The 26,241-nt window shown below is 39.9% G+C and overlaps 1 protein-coding gene across 1 annotated transcript in view; it reads left to right on the top strand.

The window, feature by feature from the left end:
• Window positions 1-18,891, top strand: part of LOC134292243 (relaxin receptor 2-like) — a 166,462-nt gene extending 147,571 nt beyond the window's left edge. The window contains exons 15-16 of the mRNA XM_062861234.1: window positions 1,671-1,740; window positions 16,118-18,891. Of these exons, the coding sequence (XP_062717218.1) occupies window positions 1,671-1,740; window positions 16,118-16,159 (112 nt within the window). The 3' untranslated portion in view covers window positions 16,160-18,891. The remainder of the gene's footprint in view (window positions 1-1,670; window positions 1,741-16,117) is intronic.
• The last annotated feature ends 7,350 nt before the right edge of the window (window positions 18,892-26,241 follow it).

Here is a 26,241-nt window from a genome sequence, read left to right as displayed (position 1 = left end):
AGCACCTTACTCTTTTTGGCAAAGTTTATCAGCATCCCCTTGGCTATACTTTAACATCGTTGATTACATAGTTCAAAACAAAGTTGAACCTCTCAGGAGAAAAATGCTAAAAAGCATGTTTTTCTATATAAAACTCCATACAAATTTCAAATGCAATGCGGAATGCGGGGATGCAACCAAACGCGCCCAAATTTTACACAGCTGTTGTGGACCATAATAGGCATCGAAAGGACTTTGTTCCACGATTATATGATCAAATCTGAATTTTCCCATACAACGTTGACCCACTCTAATAAATACCCTCTTGGGGTGCCCTAATGTCGTAAATTATCAAATTTCGCTAACTGATAACATTTAGAAGTCCTTATCAGATCTAATTGTGCAATTGTCCAAATTTTACTTTAGCTATAATACCCAAGGTGAAATTTAGGCAATTCAACAATTAGTGAAAGTTGAACCCACACGAAATTGGGGCACCCCATGGTAACTTCTTGTTTAAAATATTTCATTTATTTTCATATGGAAGTTGGTTGGCTGGGTATGTTTGTCGATTATTGAGTTGCAACTACTATGTGCGCTACACTTGATTATTCTTATACAAACTTTCCATCACAATAGCTTCCGATGAGTTCACTTCATTATCCTCTGTAGTCTGTTGTTGTCGGTCAGCATCAGCATACCCCAACACCATCCTACCGTTACCCCTTTCCCACTTTACCAATTATGGAGCACAACGATGGAGATTAATTGGAAAAGTTAACGTTTTCTTCAGTGCAGTAGTGTATCCTTTCGCCTTCCCTTCCTATACCTCGAAACCCCAAGACAAAACGATAAAGAGGAAAATTTCATTACTTTATCCGGCGCAAACCATGTTCGTTACACCCGTTAGCGTTGCATAATTACAGGAAAAACTTGATCCTTTACCTGCCAGTTTTCCCGTTTCGGTCCGCGCTTTCCCGAGCGGGACGCAAATGATTGAACCAGGATGACAAACGAGACCTCGGAAGTTCATCGATAAATTTGTGTCGTACGGCGTGGCGGTCGCGTCGGTGGAAAAACCGTCGATCATCAATCAATGCTTTGGGGAGGAAAAATTTTGTCTGGGAGTGTTTTTTCCGCCTGCGTTCAGGTAAAAGTCATTATTTTTGCCGCAGAATGAATGGCATGTCGCTGATGGATTTTTTTTTGTTCTGAGTTCGGTTTGTCGTTCAATTATGAATTGCTGCGGTAAGCGAGATTAATGAACAGAATGGGTTTTTTGCAATTTTGACGAAAGGACGAAATTGATTTGCGGATTGAAAAATCTCCTGTAACAATCCATCCGCCGAGTGTGACGACTATCAATAGCACTTGCGTTGTGGTACATTCAACGTCATGGTCTAATGCAGAATTGTATAAATTCTGTTCTCCAGTAGGGGCAATTTGGGGGAGTAGAACAAAGTTGATAAATGGTGGTGATTGAAATTGAGCTTCGATACAGCTGAAAACTGTTGCAACTTGCGAAACAAACAATGGCGGTATAAACTCACCGGCAAGCGTACGGATCAATGAAAGCTCCATTAATTTTCCCAAGTTGGATATTTTTCGTTCAATTTACGATTGGATCATTTTTCATGCAATTTATTTTGTCATGTTCTAATGCCGGTTTTCTTTACTTTTTTTTCTATTAGGAATAGCCTAGCACAGATGACGTACAGTACCACTGCAAATGGAAGTACGAGGCGGATACCCCAGCGAAAGGTAAGTTTTCTTCTGACACGACATTTATGGCGGTAAGCTCCACAGCGTCCTAGACGCCAATCACGTATTATCCTCGATTTTCTCAAGCACCAAACGGTATTATCCTCGATTTTAATCTGAGATTTAACTTTAGTGCGCCGATTTCGGCGCACTAGATTTATATCTCAGATTTAAAATAACTGGCTGCGTGCTGTGCATGCCAGAGAAAAATCAATACTCACACCACTGGAATCACATGAAGATACGTCAAAGATAAACAAAACAAAACAACAAGCAGCTGAAATCTGCAGCGAGGTGGAAATTTCTCCAGCTGCAGCATGTTTTCCGGAGAATTTCATCGCGCCCCTGCAAACTGGATGAGACCATCAGGAAGACAGCTCCCTTTGGCAGTGCCATGAAGACCTGCTTGAAAATAAAAACGGCCGCTGCTACGAAATTTTCTATCATGTGATGGAAAACTTGTGCAGAAATTTGCTTGATCCTCAGTGCCCACCGTGAATAGCGGGCATCCTACTGCAGCGATATTTTCGAAGGACGGTGACTTATTTGCTGGAAGCTGACAAGTAATTCCATAACAGAATTGCTCGTAACACAAAAGGTTTTATTGAAGTGGCAGTCTTGAGTCGAAAATGTTAAGAATTCTACTAATAATTCAACCAAGATTCGGAGTTTTTTTTCGGAGAGGCCTCCAGGATTTCTGGAAATTTACCTCAGGTCTTTTTGCAGAGATGTCTCCAGAAATATGTGCGAGTGTTCCCGCAGGAATATTTTCGGGGATTCCTCCGGTAATTCCCTCGGAGAAACCAGGCATTCTCTCGTGGCTTTCTCCGATTATTTCGCCGTGCTACTTCACGAAATTTTGGTGATTTTTTGAAATTCCTTCGCAAATTTCTTCGGGAGTTGCATTAGTGATGCCTGTTGGGATTTCTTCGCAGAAATTTCTTAGAAGATTCTCTCGGTCTTTTATGTGCTAGTCTCGGGGATTCTCGCAAGAAAAGTTTCATGACTCTGAAGGAATTCCAGTAGGAATTTCCATAGAAATTCGTGTAGCAATTCACGCAGAAGTTCCCGGAGGCATTATTGTAGGAATTCCCGGCGGAATTTCCGGAGAAACTCACGTAGGAATCCCCAAACAAACTCTTTAAAGAATTTCCGGCGAAACTACCACAGGAATTCGTGGTGGAATTTCCGGTGTGATTCCCGTAGGGATATGTGAAGGAATTCCAGAGGGAATTTCTGAAGGAATTTCAGTAGACATTTCGAGAAGAATTCCAGAAGGAATTTCTGGAGAAATTGTCAAAAGAATTTCCGGAGGCATTGCCGTTGGAATTCTCGTAGGAAATTCCGAAGACAATTCTGCAAGATTTTTTTTGGATTTCCTATTGGATTCCTCTCGAAATTCCCCCGGAAATTGCTCCAGAAATTTCTCCAGGAGTTACTCCAGAAATTCCTCCATGACTTACTCCGGAAACTCCTCCAGGAATTCTTCCGGAAAGATCTCTGGGAATTCCTCCGAAAATTTCTCCACAAATTACCCCGGAAATTCCTTTAGGAAGTCCTCCTGAAATTCATCCAGGAAGTCCTCCGGAAATTCCTCCAGGAATTCCTCCGGAAATTCCTCCAGCAATTCCTCCGGAAATTCCTCCAGGAATACCTCCGGAAATTCCTCCAGGAATACCTCCGGAAATTCCTCCAGGAATTCCTCCGGAAATTCCTCCAGGTATTCCTGCGGAAATTCTTCCAGGAATTCCTGCGGAAATTCCTCCAGGAATTCCTGCGGAAATTCCTCCAGGAATTCCTGCGGAAATTCCTCCAGGAATTCCTGCGGAAATTCCTCCAGGTATTCCTCCGGAAATTCCTCCAGGTATTCCTCCGGAAATTCCTCCAGGTATTCCTCCGGAAATTCCTCCAGGAATTCCTCCGGAAATTCCTCCGAAAATTCCTCCAGGAATTCCTCCGGAAATTCCTCCGGAAATTCCTCCAGGAATTCCTCCGGAAATTCCTCCAGGAATTCCTCCGGAAATTCCTCCGGAAATTCTTCCAGGAATTCCTCCAGGAATTCCTCCAGGATTTCCTCCAGGATTTCCTCCAGGAATTCCTCCAGGATTTCCTCCAGGAATTCCGCCGGAAATTCCTCCAGGAATTCCTACGGAAATTCCTCCAGGAATTCCTCCGGAAATTCCTCTGGAAATTCCTGCAGGAATTCCTCCAGGAATTCCTCCGGAAATTCCTCCAGGAATTCCTCCAGGAATTCCTCCGGAAATTCCTCTAGAAATTCCTCCGGGAATTCCTCTAGGAATTGTTTTGAAATTTCTCTAGGAATTTCTCAGGAAATTCTTCCAGGAATTCCTCCGTAAATTCTTCCGGAAATTCCTCCACGAATCGCCCCGGAAATTGCCCCAGAAATTTCTTCAAAGATTCCTCCAAAAATACCTCCAGGGATTTCTCCAGGAATTCCTCCAGGAATTCCTCCGGAAATTCCTCTAGAAATTTCTCCGGGAATTCCTCTAGGAATTGTTTTGAAATTTCTCTAGGAATTTCTCAGGAAATTCTTCCAGGAATTCCTCCGTAAATTCTTCCGGAAATTCCTCCACGAATCGCCCCGGAAATTGCCCCAGAAATTTCTTCAAAGATTCCTCCAAAAATACCTCCAGGGATTTCTCCAGGAATTCCTTCAGGGATTCCTTCAGGGATACCTCCAGGGATTTATCCTGGGACTTCTCCAGGAATTTCTTCAAAAATACCTCCAGGGTTTTCTTCAGAAATTCCTTCAGGAATACCTCCACAAATTTCTCCAGAAATTCCTCCAGGGATTCCTTCAGGGATTCCTCCAGAATACCTCCAGTGATTCATCCTGGGATTTCTCCAGGAATTTCTTCAAAGATTCCTCCAAAAATACTTCCAGGGATTTCTCTAGAAAATTCTCCAGGAAGTCCTCCAAGGATTCCTCCAGAAACACCTCCAGGAATTCAGCCTGGGATTCCTCCAGGAATTTCTTAAAATATTCATCCAAAAATACCTCCAGCGATTTCTCCAGGGAGTCCTCCAGGGATTCCTCCAGGAATACCTCAAGGGATTCATCCTGGGATTCCTCCAGGAATTTCTTCAAAGATTCCTTCAGAAATATCTCCAGGGATTTCTCCAGGAATTTCCCATGGATTCCTAGAGGAATTCCTCCAGCTCCAGGAATGTCTCCAAGGATTCTTCTAGGAATTCATCCAAAGATTCCTTGGAATTCCTCCAGGAATTTCTCCAGGGATTCCTCCAAAAATTCCTCCAGAATTTCTTACAGGGATTTCTCCAGGGATTCCTCCAGGAATACCTCCATGGATTCATCCTGGGATTCCTCAAGGAATTTCTTCAAAGATTCCTGGGCAATTTATTGGAATAATTCCTCAGGAAATTCCAGAAATAATTTCTTGGGGAATTTCTGGAAGAGTTCTTCGAGAAAATCCTAGAGCAATTTCTGCGAAAATTGCTGGTGAAATTCATGGTAAAATTTTTGAAAGAATTTTTTTTGGACATCTGTGAAGGAATTCCTGAGGAAATTTCAAAAGGAATTACCTCGTTTTTTTTGCTCCGGTGTTCTGATGGAAATCTTATTGAAATTCCCGGAGGATTCTCTGGGGAATTGTCGAAGGAATTTCTGGGGAAATTAATTAGGAATTCCTGAGTAATGCCCTAACGGAACTACTGAGGTAATTTTTTATAGAATCGTTATCGTTTTTAATAAAATTAAAAATTACAAAAAAGAACCCCTGTGTAAAATTATGAAGAAATTCCTGAAGAAATTCCTAGAGGGACATATGAAGGAATCGCAGATAAAATTTGTAGATGATCTCCTGGAAAGTTCCTGCAGAAATTCTTGAGGAAATTTCTGAAAGAATTCGTGGGGGAATTCCTGAGAATATTTTTAAATAAAAATCCTAGGGAAATTTTTGGAGGAATCGCTGAAAGCATTTTTGCGGAAATGTTTGGGAAAACTCCTGAAGGTACATTTGGTAATGGATCCAAATAAATTTTTGAACATTTTAAATTGGAATGCTCGTTCTCTAAATGGCAAAGAGGATGAGCTATTCCATTTTTTAACAGTTAATAATGTGCATATTGCAGTTATTACTGAAACTTATCTAAAACCTGGGTCTTCAATCAAACGAAACCCAAACTATTTTATTTATAGAAATGATCGCCTAGATGGAGCATGTGGTGGAGTTGCTATCATCGTTGACAGGCGCATCAAGCACCAAATTTTTTCATCATTCGAAACCAAAGTTTTTGAAACTTTGGGTGTTTCTGTTAAAACAAACTTTGGTAAACATACTTTCATTGCGGCCTACTTGCCTTTTCAATGCACTGGCCAGCAAATAGATTTTCTTAAATCTGATTTGCGAAAATTAACTCGCAACAGGTCCAAATTTTTCATAATTGGTGATTTTAATGCGAAACACCGTTCGTGGAATAATCTTCAGTCCAATTGAAACGGCAGGATTTTATTTGATCAGTGCTCTTCAGGATATTTTTCTATTCTATATCCCGATAGCCCCACTTGTTTTTCTTCTGCTAGAAATCCCTCAACAATTGATTTGGTCTTAACTGACTCAAGTCAGCATTGTAGCCAATTGATTACTCATGCTGACTTTGACTCTGACCATCTTCCTGTAACATTTCAAATTTCCCATGAAGCGATTTTTAATCCCATCAGCTCTACTTTCAATTATCACAGAGCTGACTGGGATACATATAAAACATACATCGATAGCCATTTAGATGTTAATGTTTCATTGGAAACACATTTTGATATTGACAATGCCCTCTAAACTTTGACTAGTACTATAGTCGAAGCTAGAAGCGCATCAATACCAAAGTGTGAAGTCAAATTCGACTCAGTTATTATTGACGACGATCTGAAACTTCTGATCCGTCTTAAAAACGTGAGAAGAAGACAATTCCAACGAACTCGAGATCCTGCTTTGAAAGTAATCTGGAAGGATCTTCAGAAGGAAATTAAAAAACGTTTCACTGAATTGAGAAACAAAAATTTTGCAAATAAAGTTTCTCAATTAAACCCCGGCTCTAAGCCGTTTTGGAAATTGACAAAAATTTTGAAAAAACCTCAGAAGCCTATTCCTGCGCTGAAAGAGGATAACAAAATATTATTAACTAATTCTGAAAAAGCACACAAACTTGCCAAACAGTTTGAAAGTGCGCATAATTTCAGTATAGGTCTCACTAGTCCAATAGAACATCAGGTTGCCTGCGAATTCGAAAACATTCTCAATCATGAGAACATTTTCGACAATTCATTGGGCACTGATTTGGACGAAGTGAGATCTATTATAAAGAAGTTTAAGAATATGAAAGCTCCGGGTGATGACGGAATTTTCTATATTCTCATAAAAAAACTTCCAGAAAGTTGCTTATCATTTTTGGTTAATATATTTAACAAATGTTTTCAGTTAGCATATTTTCCTGAAAAATGGAAAAATGCTAAAGTTGTTCCAATTTTGAAGCCTGACAAAAATCCTGCCGAAGCTTCTAGTTATCGTCCAATTAGCTTACTGTCATCTATCAGTAAACTTTTTGAAAAGCCTATTTTAAATAGAATGATGATTCATATTGATGAAAATTCTATTTTTGCCAATGAGCAGTTCGGATTCCGCCATGGACATTCGACTACTCATCAACTTTTACGGGTAACGAATTTCATTCGTGCCAATAAATCTGAAGGTTACTCCACTGGTGTAGCACTTCTTGACATAGAAAAAGCATTCGATAGTGTTTGGCACGAAGGCTTGATCGTAAAATTGAAACATTTTAATTTTCCACTTTATATTATTAAAATTATTCAAAACTATTTATCGGATCGAACACTTCAGGTAAACTATCAAAATTCCAAGTCAGATAGATTACCTGTAAGAGCTGGTGTTCCACAAGGCAGCATATTGGGACCAATCTTATACAATATTTTTACCTCCGACTTACCTGATTTGCCACAGGGATGTCAAAAATCGTTATTTGCAGATGACACGGGTATCTCAGCCAAGGGGCGAAGTTTGCGTGTCATTTGTAGTAGATTGCAAAAAAGTTTAGATATTTTTTCTTCTTATTTGCAAAAATGGAAGATTTCTCCAAATGCTTCCAAAACTCAACTTATCATATTCCCACATAAGCCAAGAGCTCTTTATTTGAAACCCTCAAGTAGACATGTTGTCACTATGAGGGGAACTCCAATAAATTGGTCGGAAGAAGTTAAGTATCTAGGGCTCTTACTAGATAAAAACTTAACTTTTAAAAACCACATAGAAAGTATTCAAACAAAGTGCAATAAATACATTAAGTGTTTATACCCACTTATTAATAGAAAATCAAAACTTTGTCGCAAAAACAAACTTTTGATTTATAAACAAATTTTCAGACCGGCCATGTTGTACGCTGTCCCAATATGGTCGAGCTGTTGCAATACCAGAAAGAAGCAACTTCAGAGGATTCAAAATAAAATTTTGAAAATGGTTCTGAAGTTGCCTCCCTGGTATAGCACTAATGAGTTGCATCAAATTTCTAATATTGAAACATTGGAACAGATGTCAACTAAAATCATTGCCAACTTTCGTCAAAAATCGTTGCAGTCTTCTATTGCTACGATTAGTTCTTTGTATAATTAGTTTAAGTTGGGTTGGGGTTAGGATAAGTTAAAAAAATGTATTTCTGACACGCAGGTGAAAAATAAAGCCTGCAAAAAATCTTAACTGCTACAGCAAATGAAATGTAATATGTTATTAATTGGTATTGATAATAGCTTAAATTTATTTCACCAAATTAGGATGATAGTGTGTTATAATACACAGAACACCTAGATTGAGTTGAAGAATGTAAAAATTGATTGAGATACTAATAAAAATTATTAAAAAAAAAAAAAAAAAAAAGTATCTTTCTTGCTTTTCTATTCTTTCTAGTTGTTATTTTAAGGAATTTATTGGCGTTGCAACTGTTAATATTTTTGTTAGAGATTTTCCTTCTTTTAATCATAAGCTGCCTCTTCAGGTTACAACAGAATGAAATTTTATCAACCAAGCTAGTTCATTCCGGGACAAATGACATGACTTTCCTTTATTCAGGTAAATAGGACATTCATAATACTGAAAAAAAAACGGGGTAATGGAATTCGGGGAAATGTAATAGAGTTTATTTAATTGCAAATTTAATAGTCGGAAGATGATGGAGATTGAAGTGGTTTGAAGCTTTAAAGCCGTAAATGTTTTTTCAAGATTTCCTATTTATTTACTTGTCTTATCAACTGACACCATACAAGCCCCAATAATGGTTTTATGTAAATCGAAGATGAGGAATATAAAATTCACTGTCAAATGTAATACATAAATGTTAACGACGGAAAATTAAATTATACAATACAGATTATAATTATAGACTGTTTCAGATATTATAAATACACTTATTATATAAAATGAACTGTTCTGAGGATTTCTAGCAACTTCTTCCAGAATAAAGCATATTGTAATACATATTTTGTATTTCCTTTCAATTGTTATGATATTTTGAAGAACAGTCGAGTTTTTATTTTTTTATTCTTCAATCACTTATCCTATTTTACAGCTCTTCTGTCCACGCCAGTGAGTGATTCCAATGGGCACTTACTTTTTGTACAGCGCCTAAATGTGTTCTATTCTTGTTCTACCATATCCAGCTGGTTGCCTTTGCGCTGCTGTCACTTTTCTACCCAGTCCATGGTAGAATGATGAGCACGAGGCTTGTTTATGTGTGGCTCTTGTTCCTTTTCCGGTCCGATTAGGGGTCCATTATGAGTTGCCGTTAGCCGCTAGAGGGTCAGGTGTCAGCCGCTCTCGGGGGAAGAGTAACTGACGAAAAATAGCAAGTGTCGGGGCTGGGATCGAACCCACGACCATCCACTTGCGAAGTGAACGTGTAGCCACTACGCCACGGGCTCCGGCGAGCAGTCGAGTTCTCTAACAATTAATATCGTTCTCCAAATTTGCATTTGCACAAAGGTGTTTTTCAATGATTTTAACATTATTTAGGGTCTTGTACCATTTGGGCAGGTGTACCAATTTTGGACACCTGCCGCTATAACTTAGTCAATTTCAAACCGATTGATTTGAATTTTTGTATAGAGTTAGGCACGTATCTAACTCTGTACAAAAATTCAAATCAATGTGTTTGAAATTGACTTAGTTATAGCGGTAAGTGCCCAAAATAGGTGCACCTGCCCAAATGGTACAAAACCCTATAACCAAATACCGAATTTATTTTAGGATTTTCTTTAGAGGAACAATCACAAATTTCAACAAATATTCTTCATGAAAACCTCCTGCGCTTATGAAATTCCCCCAAGGATTGTTTCAGATTTTTTTCAGGGGTTTTTTTTATCTGTATTAACGAGATTTTTAGCCCTAGGCTAGTTCATCTCGGGTCCCACATTTTGTGAGTTTGTCGGGAGTTGGATTCGATCCCAGGTGCTCAGCGTGATGGTCAAGTATTCTATCCATCACATCAGGTCCGCTCCATAATTTTTCAGGGTTGGTTCACTTGGTCCACGACGACAAACTGGTAGCACGGCTCTCGCGTGCGATATCCTCTGTCAGAGTGCTAATACGAATCTCACCCCATGGCCTACAGGATCGTGATGGCCAAGATGAGAGGTGTAATGGCTCCTACTGAGCAATCTCCAGAGATATTGGAGGGGATGATCGAGGTGTTTTTTCCGCGTCATGATCCTTGGCCTCTTTTCGTAGGAAAGCCGGAAACTGGGGCTGGCGATGAGGACAGGGTCACCGATGTAGAACTTGCGGGGATAGTAAAGTACCTTAGAGAAGGTAAGGCTCCAGGTCCGAATGAATTTTCGAACCTGGCCTTTAAAGTATATATTGCAGAGGCTCCCGAGATGTTCGGGTATGCTATGCAGAAATGCCTGGACATGGGAGTTTTCCCAGAAATTTGGAAGCGACAGAGACCGATTCTATTGCCGAAGGCGAAGAAACCATCCGGAGACCCATTGGTATATACACCAATATGCTTGATTGACACCGACACGGCGGGATAGCGATCCAGCGCAAGAGAAGGGGGATTTGCTACTGTGCAGTAGTGACTCTGGACTTAATGAACGCGTTCAATAGCGCCACTTGACCGGCTATTGTCGATGCGCTCCTGCGTCTGGGACACCTGGGTACCTATACAAGTTTACACACAGAGGTGGGTCGGAAGTGCTTTCACATAACCTCTGGCTTGACCTCAGGATCCCGCAAGGTTCCATCCTGGGTCAAGTGTTATGGAACGTCATGTACGACGCGGTGTTCAGGTTGGAGTTCCCGGTGGGGGTAGACTAGACCGGCCCACATTTGTATGAAGCGAAAAAAAAGTTTTCAAAATTCACGGGGCACCCTCTAGAATCGTGCCTTTGGATGAGAAGAACAATCTGTGAAAGATTCAGCTCAATCGGTTGAAAACTGAGCTGGCGCAAATGAGTTGAAGGTTTGTATGGGATGTTCAGTCCAATTATATGGGAAATCGGATGACCTCAAGTCTCTCATACAGCACGCCGGTATGGCGAGTTCGATTTGACTCAGAATTGAAAGAATAGCAGTTGATACCCTAATGAACAACTTTGTAGAAGACCATATCATGATAAAACTTAATTTAGTTGCGGTTTTAGCCAACGAAACAAGGATTAGGACATCTTCCCCAGTTTACTCTCGGTTGTTACATGCAGCACGTGTTTGCCGTTCGAAACTTGCTCACTACATCATAGGCGGCTATGTTGTCCTTCATTTTCATTGCTCACGCATGTGGGTGAGTATTGAGACAATGTAGAATTACATAGCTGCCTATGATGTAGCGCGCAAGCTACGGCCGAGCAGCACGTGCTGCATATAACAACCGAGGGTAAACGGAGGAAGATGTCCTCATCCTGGTTTCTTTGGCTAAAACCGCCACTAAATTAAGTTTTATCATGATATGGTCTTCTACAAAGTTGTTCATTAGGGTATCAACTGTTATTCTTTCGATTCTGAGCCAAATCGAACTCGCCAAACCAGCGTGCTGTATGAGAGACTGGAGGTCATCCAATTTCCCATATATTTGGACTGAACATCCCATACAAACCTTCAACTCATTTGCGCCAGCTCAGTTTTCAACCGATTGAGCTGAATCTTTCACAGATTGTTCTTCTCATCCGAAGGCACGATTCTACAGGGTGCCCCGTGGTATTTTTCGACATTTTTGTATTTGGGCCGGTCTAGGGTAGACATTACCCTGGAAATCTACGGCGAATCGATCGAGGTGGTGGAGGCGTGGACGAGATCCAGGAACTGCAGTTGGCTCACTATAAAACTGAGGCGGTGGTTGGAAACAATCGAAAGTCGGAGCAACAAGCGGTGATCAGTGAAGGCGATTGAACTATCACGTCGTAGCGTTCCATCAAACACTTGGGGTGATGATCGACGATAAGCTTACCTTCGGTAGTCACGTTGTTTACGTCTGCAAAAATGCCTTCACAGCTATAGTGTCCCTGTCCCGGATGATGTCCAATAGCTCTGCGGTGTGTGCCAGTAAGTACAAGCTTCGGGCTAGTGTCACTACGTCCATACATGCTAAGGTATGGCGGCCAAGCGTGGGACACGGCGTTAAGTATCGAAAGCTACCGTGGTAAGTTGAGAAGTACTTATAGGCTGATGTGCTTGAGGATTGCGAGCGCTAGCGTAACGTGTCACATGATGCGCTTTGCGTCATCACTAGTAAATAAGGTGCCTATCGGTATCCTTATCGGGAAGATATCCAGTGCTTTGAAATGCGTGACACAAGAGGCATACGTAGGACTGCCAGGATGATCTCCATGGTTGCGCACTTGGGACAGTTTCACCAAAGGAAGGTGGACCCTCAAGTTGTTCCCGAGGGTAGGTAGTTGAGTTAACAGTCGCTATAGGGAAGTAACATTCCACCTGGCTCAGGTTCCTTCAGGCCATAGTTGCTTCCGACAGTATCTACATCGTTTCAGTAATGCGAGTTCTTTCGAATTCCGGTTTGTGCTAGTTCAGAAGAAACTATGGAACACGTTTTGTTCGTGTGCCAGAGTGTGTGGTCGTATAATGCGTGACCGCATGCTTGCCACATGCGAGGAGGACACAACTCCGGACAATCTTCTCCAGAGGATGTGTAGTAGGGATAAGTTTGGCTGGAATGCCGTTGGAGCTACAGAGAAAATGCTGCGTTGACTCGAAGAATGGCTAGTACAGACGCAATACAAGAGTTGGTCCAAGGGTTCGGAATAGGCTACGTATGTCATACCGGTGCCCTGCGGTTGAAATCTAATCTGGAAACAATCGTGGAACGGACCTGGTGTGGTGGTTAGAACACTTGACTATCACGCCGAGGACCTGGGATCGAATCCCACTCCCGACATACTCACAAAAAGTGGGTTCTTCCTTCGGAAGGGAAGTAAAACGTGGGTCCCGAGATGAACTAGCCTAGGGTTAAAAATCTCGTTAATACAGACAAAAAAAAATGAAATCTAATCTTACAGCGATTAAGTGGCCGCGGGGAAAACATCCTGGTAACGTTGACATCTTGGCGTTGGTCTACTGGGTTAGACCGTGCCCGTGGTTACGAACTGTCCCACTGTCAGCAACTCCCTCTGGTGCTAGCTGATAGGGCCTAAGGGCCTAAGCTTTCAGCAGGTCAAATTGCGTTGAATGCAAGCATCAGTACTTGGTGCTTGCAACAGTTGGGCACCGGCGTAGTTATTGACCCAGCCCGCCTTCCGAGGACAAAAGGAGTGGTGAGGACCACACGGAAAACTGACTAAGCGCCAGCATGCTACCTTGGTGGACTCTGCGATGTGCACTAGCCCCTCTCTGAAGCAATACCTTCTTGGTGGTTCCAGAGAGACGTAGGGTTTGACGACCATATGAATGTTATTTGGTGGGCCGAGGAAGGAGTAAACCTGGCTTTCACTATTTTTGTAGAAGACGGTCCTAAACCCCACACCACCTGGTCAAACCCAAGTCACGCTCCACCTGATCCCCCCATCTTGCCCTCTGTGCTCCACGCCTTCTTGTGCCAATTTTTCAGGGTTGTTGTCTGGCATTCTTGCAACATGCCCTGCCCATCGTATACTTCCAGCTTTGGCCACCTTCTGGATGCTGGGCACGCCATGAAGTGCAGCGAGCTCGTGGTTCATCCTGCGCCGCCACGCATCGTTCTCCTGCATGCCGCCGAAGATCGTCCTCGAAAACTCCGAGTGCTTGCAGGTCCTCCTCGAGCATGGTTCATGTCTCGTGTCCATAGAAGACTATCGGTCTTATTGGCGTTTTGTACATGGTGCATTTGGTGCGTGGGTGAATCTTTTTCGACCGCAGTTTCTTCTGGAGCCCGTAGTAGGCCCGACTTCCGCTGATGATGCGCCTCCGAATTTCACGGCTCACGTTGTTGTCAGCCGTCAGTAAGTATCCGAAGTAGACGAATTCCTCCACCACCTCGAAAGTATCCCCGTCTATCGTAACACTACTACCCAGACGGATCCGGTCGTGTTCGGTTCCGCCTACTAGCATGTACTTGGTTTTTGAAGCATTCACCACCAGTCCGACCTTTGCTGCTTCGCGTTTCAGGCTGTACACCCGCTCTGCCACCGATCGAAATGTTCTGGCGACAATGTCCATGTCGTCCGCAAAGCACACAAATTGACCGGATTTTGTGAAAATCGTTTCCCGGCTGTTGAGCCCGGCTCGTCGCATCACACCTTCCAGAGCGATGTTGAAAAGTAGGCATGAGAGTCCATCACCTTGTCGCAGTTCCTAGCGAGATTCGAATTAACTGGATAGTTCCCCCGAAACCCTTACGCAGTTTTGCACATCGTCCATTGTTGCTTTGATCAGTGTAGTCAGCTTCCCAGGAAAGCCGTTTTCGTCCATGATTCTCCATAGCTCTGCGCGGTCGGTACTGTCGTATGCCGCTTCGAAGACGATGAACAGGTCATGCGTTGGGACCTGGTATTCGTGGAATTTCTGGAGGATTTGTCGTACGGTGAAGATCTGGTCCGTTGTCGATCGGCAGTCGATGAAGCCAGCTTGATAACTTCCCACGAACTCATTCGTTTTAGGTGACAGACGACGGAAAATGATCTGGGATACCACTTTGTAGGCAGCATTCAAAATAGTGATCGCTCTGAAGTTCTCACATTCCAAATGGTCGCCTTTATTGTTAATGGGACAGATTACCCCATCCTTCTACTCCTCCGGTAGCTGTTTTGTTTCCCAGATCCTGACTATCAATCGGTGCAGACAAATGGGCAACTTTCCCGGGCCCATCTTGATGAATTCAGTTGCGATACTATCCTTACAAGCTGCTTTGTTTGTTTTAGGCTGATGAATGGCATGCTTAACTTCCCTCAGCAAGGGAGTTGGTTAATTTCCGTCCTCCGCTGCACTGGCATCGTCGTTTCCTCCGTTGCCGTGGTCCCCCGTGCCTAAGTTCCCCACGCCATTCAGGTGCTGATCGAAGTGCTGCTTCCATCTTTCGATCACCTTACGTCTGTCCGTCCTTATCTCTGCACATTTCGGCTCGCGGCACGAAGCCGTTGTGGGATGCGTTGAGCTTCTGGTAGAACTTCAGTGTTTCTTCAGAACGGAAAAACAGTTCCATTTCTTCACATTGCGCTTCTTCCAGGCGGCGCTTTTTCTCCCGAAAGAGGCGGATCTACTGTTTGTAATGTTCCGCGTTCTGTCGGATCCCTTGCTGCAGCATTACCGCCTTTGATGCGTTCTTCTCCTTAAAACCGTTCTGCACTCTTCACTTCTGTGCGCAGTTTTTTTCTTTTTTTCTCGTGGTGCAACGCGTTCGAGGTGACAAGTTAAGATTCCGGTTAAGTATAAAGACTATGAAATGTAAATGAATTATTTGAAAGCCTTCGATTGTTGTTTGAGAAAGGGAGTGGATGTAGTGTTGTATCTGGGAACACTGGCAGTGGAGAGTTGAGGAAGGTGACAGAGGGTTTAATAAAAAAGTACTCGGTTTGTAACCACGCGTTTCCTTGTGTATCCGAATATTACACTACAGATTCTATTCACCGTTTCTTTCACTACTTTCGTTACCCGTTCTTTCCTACGGTTGCTCGCAGCCCGACCGGTGCTCTAGTGGGGTGGCTAGTGAGGGTGATGTATCACCAAGCCCCAAGACTCCTGTCCCTGCTGTCCCAATGCTCCAAAATGTAATGATTTCAAAATAGACCACTGTACCCAACCCATTCCAAAATATCAAACCCAGATCATCATAGTAAATTAAGTTCAACACCATTCCATTGTATTAAAGCTCACTCAATAAAAAGAACCTTTTTCCTTGTACCATCCCGCAGGACCGCGGCTCGACCAACACCAAGGTGTACGAGTTCAAATAGCAGACAACAACGGGGCTGGTCGGTCGCCGGCACACGGTGTCCCATCCGCGTCGTCGAACCGGCGGTGTGGCAGCCAACCCGGACCACCGCAATCATCGGCACTGTTTCCTTCCCATCCAGCAACAGCACCAGCACCTACAACTACAGCAGCGCTCGTCCAATCCCGGTTCGCCATCGTCAACGTCCGCCATGACCGCAATGACCGACTCGACGTTGACGATGATTGAGCCCTGTTCCGGTGGTCCGGCAGCAGGACCATCATCGGGCCCAACGTCACTGTCAGTTAGTAACAATGCTGGCGCCGGTGGCGGTGGCTTTGGCATCATCAGGGGCAACAGCCTCAGGTTGAAGCCTTGTCTCAGCTTCGGTGCTACGAGCACCACATCTGCTTCTGTTGGCGCTGCTACTGCCGCCTCGGGATCCAGTCACAAAGGGGCCGTCGGGTTGGAAATGGTCACCATGAGGACTCCCCAGCGGAAGGGATCGTTTCAGGTGCTACTGAAGAAGGATAGCGTCCGCAGTCAGAGCAGCTTCGTTTGCGAGTTGTAATGTGCGGGCGAATGACCGATGACCGCGAAGGTCGAGTTGAGGCCAAGGTATAATGCTGGCAGAAATAATGTGATCGTTTGGGAAGGTGTTTGCTTATTGTTCATTTGAAGCTGAAAAGAAAGGTCAGGTCGAGAGTTTTATAGCTTATTATTGGCTGCCTTATTTCATAAAATTTTTAGATTGAACCAAAATACTCAGATTTAGAGGAACCACATGGCGACCGTGATAATATGCATCTCCAAACTCTTGATCTTGGGGTTCCAGTTAGACTAGTGGTTAAGGCTATGGATCGCCAATTCGGAGATGGGGGGTTCGATCCCCTATCCGGTCGGAAGCTTTTTTCGACACCCTGTGCATAGTGTATCATTGTGCTTGCGTCACAATATAAAAAATTCATACAATAGCAGGCATAGAAAGACCTTCAATTAATAACAGTGGAAGTGTTCAAAGAACACTAAGTTGAAGAGAGGCAGGACAAGTTCCAGTGGGAATGTATACCCAAGAAGAAGAAGAAGAAGAAGAAGAAGAATAAGAAGAAGAACATAACCTTGATAGTAATAAAATCAGACGATCACTTAATTTCTGCCAGTACTGTACAATGGATTGCGTGTTTCAATTGATCCCTGGCGTATCCAGACCGTGCTGCGGCACCGTGATGGGAGGCCCGATCTGTTCCATTTAGGCCGCCGGCGATGGCGATGGGGATGGCAAGTATAACTTCCTACTGTTGGCCGACGTCAACAACGACGACGGTGACAGTGATATGTCTGTGATGTTAATTGGTTAGGACGGTTTAGGACGTTTAGGTGACAGGTTCGTCCACTGTGCCGGAGATAGACTAGCAAGCGCAAGAGATAACATGTTGTACACAAAGTGCGTGATAAACTGATAGGTTTGGACGTCCCCGTTGGAAAGTGATTCGAATGCGAAACGACTTATTGAAGTAAATTGATTGGAAGCTCATTCGAATCAATTGTTAAACAAATGGCAAAACTACAAGCGACGGTAGCTTTCAGGAGTTTTGTTCACATTGGCCTAATTGTTCCAGCAGACAAACAATTGCAATGGATTTTTCGTTGATCCACCATTCGAAATACATGAATATTTATGAAATGTTTTTACATAAGTATATGTAAATCAGAGAATTTAGTACCATAAATCATTCATAAAATTCCATTCTAATGGATTGTCTACAGCTGCTAAATTACACAGCGTAACAAAAATTAGCTTTTGGTCTGTCTCAAGAGCAAACTTATGTGTCTCCGAAGGATTTTGGGCTGCTGAATCCGAATCCGGGCCCAGATTTGCTCCAACACGTCACAATTTTGAGCTACACCTCAATTTATAGGGCAAAATATGCGATTTTGGGCTTTTTTGACTGCAAGTTATTAAGCATGGACATATTTTTTTAAGCAACCAAAAGGTTAAATGGCCAATTAACATCTAAATTAATGACTCATGCAAAATATTTCGTTTTACCAAATCGAATTTGATAGTTTTAAGCGATTTATGTTAGGTACGATATTTCCCATACAAGTCATCCTCCAAAATTTGCATGCAAGTTTTCATATTAACATAAAATGCTCAAATCTGTCAAATTTGATTAGGTAAAACGCAATATTTTGCATGAGTCGTTAATTTAGATGTTAATTGACCAATTAACCTTTTGATTGCTTAAAAAAAATATTTCCATACTTAATGGCTTGCAGTCAAAAAAGCCAAAAATCGCATATTTTGTTCTATAAATTGAGGTATAGCTCAAAATTGTGACGTGTTGGAGCAATTCTGAGCCCGGATTCGGACACACAAGTTTGCTCTTGAGACAAAAAAAATGTTGCGCTGTGTTATCAAATACTAATTTAAGTAATAAATAAAAAACAAACCAGTAATGGCCATGTACAGTTAAAAAAAACAAGAGTGAAACAAAAAACTCAGCAAATACAAGCCAAAATCTAAAAAACAAAACCAACGCATTGTAGAGCAACTCTGAGAGCTTAGACCATTTTAGAGACCTCTCCACGTATATATTAAGGACTATTTAAGAAGAAGAAAAAAAGAAGAACAAACACAAAATCTCTCGAATTTTCTGTACAGAATTGTAAAAGAAGAATTTGTATTTTTAACTGTGGAACTTGGGTGATTGATGATAACAACAATAAAACGATATTTTTGCGCTTATTTTACTTTCAGCAAGTAATTCTTTCAAATGCATATTGTGAAAGCCATCGAGTTTCTTTTTTTTTCTAATCATGTAATATTCCGCCAATTGCAACGGATTGAAAATTTCGGTTGGTACTTTTAAATATTTCACTGCCACTGGCTTACCACATGTATTTCCTTGAATATACTAATTTTTGGACTTGTGGACTAGCAATGACAGTCTCATTAATGATATTGCAAATCTCTATTCCACAATACTAGCAACATGCAAACCGGCTGTTTGATTATCTCCAATTCGTGCCATCGTATGTATGGAAAAACAATTCCTTTATGATTTTTTTCCTTTCCTTCCCAAGTAACACACATGTTATATAAGCGTTACGGCAGCGCAAGTTTTAGTTGTATAGAAGTAAATTTGACGTAATTGTAACGTTGTGTTGAAATTACGTTAAATTTACATCTATACAACCAAACCTTGCGCTGCCGTAACGCTTATATCACATGCGTATTGCTTTGTTTTCTTTTGGGTTAAAAAAGAAAACTCAGTGATATTAAGTAGATGTTTTTCTTCTGCTCTCCCAATTATTGCGAAATGTTTGTATTTATATCATATCCGATTTTACCTTTTTTTCTCTTCTGTAATATTGAAAATCAATTTTCCTATAAATGAGTCTTCGTCTTCATAAGTACAAAAAAATCTTTTCCAGATGAACCCTCTGAAATTACTCAAAAAAAAAAAATACTTCGAAAGGACTTTCTAAATACTTTCTAGAAATAATTCCTCTGGGTTTTTCTTCAAAAAATGTTCTTCGAGACAAAAAAAAACTCGTTCAGATATTCCAACATAAATGGTTTAGGGGTTCTTTAGATAAACATGTTCCGGAAATTCCGTCAGGGCTATCTATTGATTTTTTTTAAAGATCACCTCTAGAAATTAGTATATTTACGACGACTGCTTTGAAGACTTTCGAATAGTTTTTGGCGTTTCAGTCTTTTCGGGGCCAAAAACAACTAAATGTGTTCTTCTTCCAACGTTTAAATCCTTATTGGAAGAAGAAAACATTTAGTTGTTTTTGACCCCGAAAAGACTGAAACGCCAAAAACTATTCGAAAATCTAGAAATGAGCTCAGGAGTTCCTTCAAGTATTCTTTCAAAAAACCTCTAAATATTTATTCGAAAGTTTTCTTCAAAATATTACAGAACTTTCACGAGAGTTTTCACCAGATATTTCTCATGGAATCTTTTATAAAATCTGGCTTCCGAAATTTTTCAATGATTTTTAAAATAACCTCCGCCAAGGATGCCTTCAGGTTTTCTTCAGAAATTTTCTTCAAGGGTTATTTTGTAAAACGTTCAAACATACTTTTGAAATGTGGATTGCTTTAAAAAAATGTTGCTATAATTTCCCTTGGAATTCTTTCAGGAATTCCCTTGAAATTCTTTCAGGAATTGCCTGGAATTCTTTCAGAAATTACCCTGAAATTCCTCCAGGAATTCCCTTGGAATTCCTCCAGGAATTCCCCTGGAATTCCTCCAGGAATTCCCCTGGAATTCCTCCAGGAATTCCCCTGGAATTCCTCCAGGAATTCCCCTGGAATTCCTCCAGGAATTCCCCTGGAATTCCTCCAGGAATTCCCCTGGAATTCCTCCAGGAATTCCCCTGGAATTCCTCCAGGAATTCCCCTGGAATTCCTCCAGGAATTCCCCTGGAATTCCTCCAGGAATTCCCCTGGAATTTCTCCAGGAATTCCCCTGGAATTCCTCCAGGAATTCCCCTGGAATTCTTCCAGGAATTCCCCTGGAATTCTTCCAGGAATTCCCCTGGAATTCTTCCAAGAATTCCCCTGGAATTCTTCCAGGAATTCCCCTGGAATTCTTCCAGGAATTCCCCTGGAATTCTTCCAGGAATTCCCCTGGAATTCTTCCAGGAATTCTTCCAGGAATTCCCCTGGAATTCTTCCAGGAATTCCCCTGGAATTCTTCCAGGAATTCCCCTGGAATTCTTCCAGGAATTCCCTTGGAATTCTTCCAGGAATTCCCCTGGAATTCTTCCAGGAATTCCCCTGGAATTCTTCCAGGAATTCCCCTGGAATTCTTCCAGGAATTCCCCTGGAATTCTTCCAGGAATTCCCCTGGAATTCTTCCAGGAATTCCCCTGGAATTCTTCCAGGAATTCCCCTGGATTTCATCCAGGAATTCCCCTGGAATTCTTCCAGCAATTCCCTTGGAATTCTTCCAGGAATTTCCCTGGATTTTTTCCAGGAATTCCCCTGGAATTCTTCCAGGAATTCCCCTGGAATTCTTTCAGGAATACAATTTTCGAACCTTTCAATTGACATCAGTTATGATTTTTAGGGATTTCTTCAGAACTGTCTAGGAATTTCTCGAAGCGTTCCCTTAGAAAATATTTTATGGATTTCTGCAGAGTTTCTTTAACGGTTTTCTTTCAGAAAAAAAACTCTTCTAGAAATACATTCAGAAATTTTAGTAATGCTTCACAAAATTCCTCTACAATTTTTTTCCGATTTTATTTTAGAGGTCCTTTCTCAAACGATATTTTTCAAAACTTTTGCATGGATAACTTCAAAAATTCCTCCATGATTAACTTTAGAATTATCTTTTTTCTGGAATTTCTTCCACATTTTCTTCTGGTAGAAATTTCTTCAAGGATTTATTCAGCAAACTTTTCAGGGATTTTTCAGTAATTCATCCAAAGATTCCTTTAGGGGTCATACGCAAGTTATGTCACGCAAAAATTAACCATTTTCAATCCCCCCTCGCCCCTTTGTCGCACTTTTGGTAAGGGATCTCAATACTTATTGTATGGGTCGTCACGTCTCCCCTACCCCCTAAAACATGACGTAATTTGTGTAATCCCGGGCAGAGTCCAAGTACTGACGATCAAAATGTGATATTGGTTTGTTTGAGATAAGAGGTAAAAGTACTGAAAATAATAGCAAAAATTTGTTCTTGAACCATCTAACCAATAGCAAAATATGATATTTGAAGATCAATCAAATAGCTCACTGCTATTGGTTAGATCTTACCAAGAGCTAAATGTGCTATGATGATGATGTTCCGGAAGTAAAATTGAGATATTATTTTCAGTACTTTTACCTATTATCTCAAACAAACAAATATCACTTTTTGTTCTCCATATCAAAATATGCTATTATTGAGCTTTTTTCCTCTGCTCGGGATTCCCCTTAAAAAAACTCTACATTAAAAAAAAAACCCTTGAACTTTCCTGATGCGTTACGTTGAGATCAGTTCGCTGACGCGCACTACTCTTAAATAACCCTTACCACAAGGAGGGCTAAGGAAATTTAGGGAAATATCATCACCTTGAGAATTTTTCTGATAATTCGGTCTGAAATTCATCAATGTATTTCTTTACGAAATCTGCAAAATATATTTTTAGATTTTTTTCTAACTTTCTTTCATAAGTTCAAGAAATTTAAATTAGTAATTCTTTTAGGGATTCCTTTGAAAGTTTTTCCAGGAATTTCTTCTGAAATTTCTCAGAATATTCCTCCTCAAGTTTACCCTAGGAGCTTCTTAAGAAAATCCGTCCAATATATTTTATAGATGCCTTTAAATTCTGTTCAGTGATTTCTTTCTGAAAAATCTTTCACGGGTTATTACAAAAAAATAGAGAAATTCTTATCGGAAAATCCTCCAGAAATTTCTTTTGGAGTTCATACTCCAACCTCATAAATTCCTCAGGATATTCCTCCAGGAATTTGAATGAGAACTTTTCAAAAAATATTCCGTTGGTTTCTTCAGAAATTTTTTCATAGATTGGAAAATCTTCCACGGATTGTTTTAAAACTTTCTCCAGAGGTTCCAAGATGAGCCAGCCCAGGGCTAAAAATCTTGCAAATAAAGATAATAATAATAATAACTTCTCCAGAATATATTCCAAGTATTCCCTCAAAAAAAAAATATTTCAAAATATTTTTTCAGCAATTATTCTAGGGATTTTGTCAGATATTTCAAAAGTGATTCCTTCCGAAACTTCTCGTAAGATATAGTTAAAAAAATCTCACTTGGATTTCTTTAAAAAAAACAGTTATTTTCTTCAAAATATCCTCTAGAATTTCCTCCAAAAATTTTTCTAAAGACTTCTTAAGGATTCCGACTTTCCAAAGTTTTATTTACATTTTTTTCTATAGATTTTAAGAAATTATTCCCAGTTCCATTCAGAAGTTTCGGAAATTCTTCCAGGAAATCCTTACGAAATCCTCAGGAGTTCCACGTGCAATGTTTATCAGAAAATCTCCTAGGGATTCCCTGGGAAATTGCTCCAGGAATTGTTTCAGTTATTCCTCTAGAATTTCCTCCAAAACTGTCCCCAGGAACTGCTTTAAATATTCTTCCTTGGATCCCTCCCGAAATTTATCCACAGATGTATTCAAAAACCTAAGAGATTGCTTTCAAAAAATCTTCAACGGATTGCTTACCTGGTTTTTTAATATTCTTCTAAAAAATATTCTTAAGTTTTCCCCAGAATATCTTTCATGGATTCTTTAAAATTTTGTCCACAAATTCTTCCGAAATTTCTTCGGGAATTCTTTGGAATTTTTCCCTCGATTTTTTTTTCGATTTAATCCAGGGATTTTATTGATTGCTCAAGATAATACTACATAATATTCTTCAGTCATTCCTTTATGAAATTTTCTCCAAAAACATAAAAAAAATCCATGGATTCCTTCCAAAGTTCTTCCTTACATATGTCTCTTGAAATTTCTCTAAGTTAACATTTTCATACACGGTTAGAGGAAAACTCAAGGTATTTTCTCCGTTTTTGGGGTAAAAGTTCATCAGTTTGACATAATTCATTTAAACATGAAATTTTTAAATAAATCTAGAAAACCGATAAACATTTTCCACCTGTAATAGTAGTTTACGCAACAAGGTGCAGAATGACGATTTTCACAGCACGAGGCGTACATTTATCCAACGAGGCTTGCCGAGTTGGATAATTACGACGAGTGCTGGAAAAATCGAGTTCTGCACCGAGTTGCGTACAACGTTTTTTGCAATTTCATAAATTAACCTTGAGGATAGTTTTTAACAAAACTTTTTCATCAAACTGCACACTGATTTTCATAGCCATGTTTAAGAAAATCTGAAAATAACAGGTTATACTGTGCGGTTGTCACAATTTTTCAAAACTGCGTCCAGAAAGCATCAAGAAGTTGACCAAAACTGAAAACAGTGCTGTAATGGTTCATTACGCAACGCAAATCAGTGCTGTAATGAACCATTACAGCACTGTTAATTTGGTGTGGGAAAGTAGGCCTTTTCCTGTCAGATTTGCGTGAGGTAAAACAGCCTATTACGATGAGAAATTGCAAAAAAAATAAGTAGATACTCTGATCCTGTGTGAAAAAGCCAATTTTCAAAATATTATGTACTCTGTTATTTGAAAAAATAAACTTCACAAAATGAGAAAATTTATCCAGTTTGACTTTAGGTTAAAATTTATGAAAATAAAAACTTAAAACGAGATTCCTTCAGAGTTTCAAAAAATATTAAAAATTCAACATTGCTTCAGAAATTTTTTCAAGGCTTTCTTTAGACACGTTTAGATATTTTTCTAAAGTTTCATTCAGGAATTCTTCCAGAGGTTCCTTAAAAAATCTTCAACACATTCTTTCAAAGTTACCTTAAGAAAATCTTCTTCAGATTGCCTCCAAAATTGTACCGTGGTTCTTTTGGAAATTCTTCAAAAAATTACTCATGTCCATTTCCTGGCCATTTTTGTTGTTTCAGGATATGCGACAACAAGGCTTATTTCGGAAAATCCCGAAATTTCCAGTATTTTTCGATAATTTAAATGAAAAAAAAATGGAAACTTCCCTTTACTTTTTGCTGTGTTTTCTAAACACTCACATAATTTTTCTTACAGTGTTTGACCGTTACCTCTCAGGGCCTTATGCACACATATTTTCGTGGATCAGGTGGTGGTAAAAAAACAATTCTTTTGAAATTATTACAGAAATTCTTTCACAAAATCTTCCTTCTCTAGTGATTTCTTTAGAAAATACGCCATGGACTCCTTCAGACACATCTTCAGAAATTCGTAAAAAAAATTTCTTCAACAGTAGTTTTTCTAGAGGTTCTGTTGAGAATTTCTCGCAGGATTTTTCTAGAGAATCGTCTTCAAGAAAATCTGCAGATTTTTTTTCAGAAATTTCTTTGTAAATTAGTGTCAAGATTCCTTCATAAATTTATCAAAAAATTCCATATAAATATTTTTCACGAATTCTCGGATACTTTTTCAAAACGACGTATAATACACGCAATTCCTATGTTGATACGTCGTTTTGAATAAGTATCCGAGAATTGTTCAACATTCTCTTCCAAGGATAAAAGTTTTGTTTTAAAAAAGCGCTCATGGTTTGCTTCCGAAATCCCTCCACGAGTTTAGTTTTTGTTTTTTTTTTATTCCTTCAAAGGGATTCTTTAAGAAATCTTGTTATGTATTGTTTATGATTTTTTTTCGAAATTTTCTTCTGATTTTTTTACGAATATCTTTCAAAAACTTTTTAACTTCCATAGAATTTCGCAGAAATTCGTCGATTACAAGAACTAACTTTAAGTTAAAACTAACGAGAACAAAAAACTTAAAAGAGAATGCTTCGACGAATCAAATATTCTGAATTCCTTAAAAAAAATCTCCAAGGATTCCTTTAAAAAATCTTCGATAATTTTGTTTTAATAATTCATCCAAACGTTCTCCCAGCGACTTTTCCACAGTATCATTAAGAAACTCCACAGATTCATAATGGAATTTCTTCAATGTTACCTTTAGAAATTATTCCTTCCAAAATTGTCCTTTGGATTCCTATAGAGTTATTTCAGAGATTCTATTGGAAAATATTCTTCAGATAATACTCCAGGAATTCCTCCGGAGATTATTTCATGTTTTTTCAGTGATTTCAGAAGGAGTTCTTTCAAAGATCCCTACAGAATTTCATACATAGATTACTTCAGGACTTGCTCCAAGTATTTTGTCAGACGTTTCTTCAAGGATAGCTCCAAAAATTTATTCCTTGATTTTTTTTTCAGAACTGAGATTGTTAAAAAAAAGTTTTCATAAAGTATTTCAGAAATTCCTCTGTGATTTTTTTCAGAAAATTTCTCCAGCGTTTCGTTCAAAAATGTTTCCATGGTTTTTTTTTTATCAGGCTATGAACTGCTTATGAAAGTCAAAACCACATTTCAATTTTATTTTTTGATTTTTTATTTTCTTAATTAACGCAGAAATGTTTTCAAAACCCGATTTCATACATGGTTAGAGGTAGGATCAAGGTATTTTTGTTTTTTTTCCTTGGGAAAAATGTTTATTACAGAAACCATTTAA

This window comes from Aedes albopictus, chromosome 3 (assembly GCF_035046485.1).
Source record: "Aedes albopictus strain Foshan chromosome 3, AalbF5, whole genome shotgun sequence".
Classification (NCBI taxonomy): domain Eukaryota; kingdom Metazoa; phylum Arthropoda; class Insecta; order Diptera; family Culicidae; genus Aedes; species Aedes albopictus.
The sequence above is the reverse complement of the archived record's forward strand: the minus strand, read 5'-3'. Positions and strand labels throughout refer to the sequence as shown.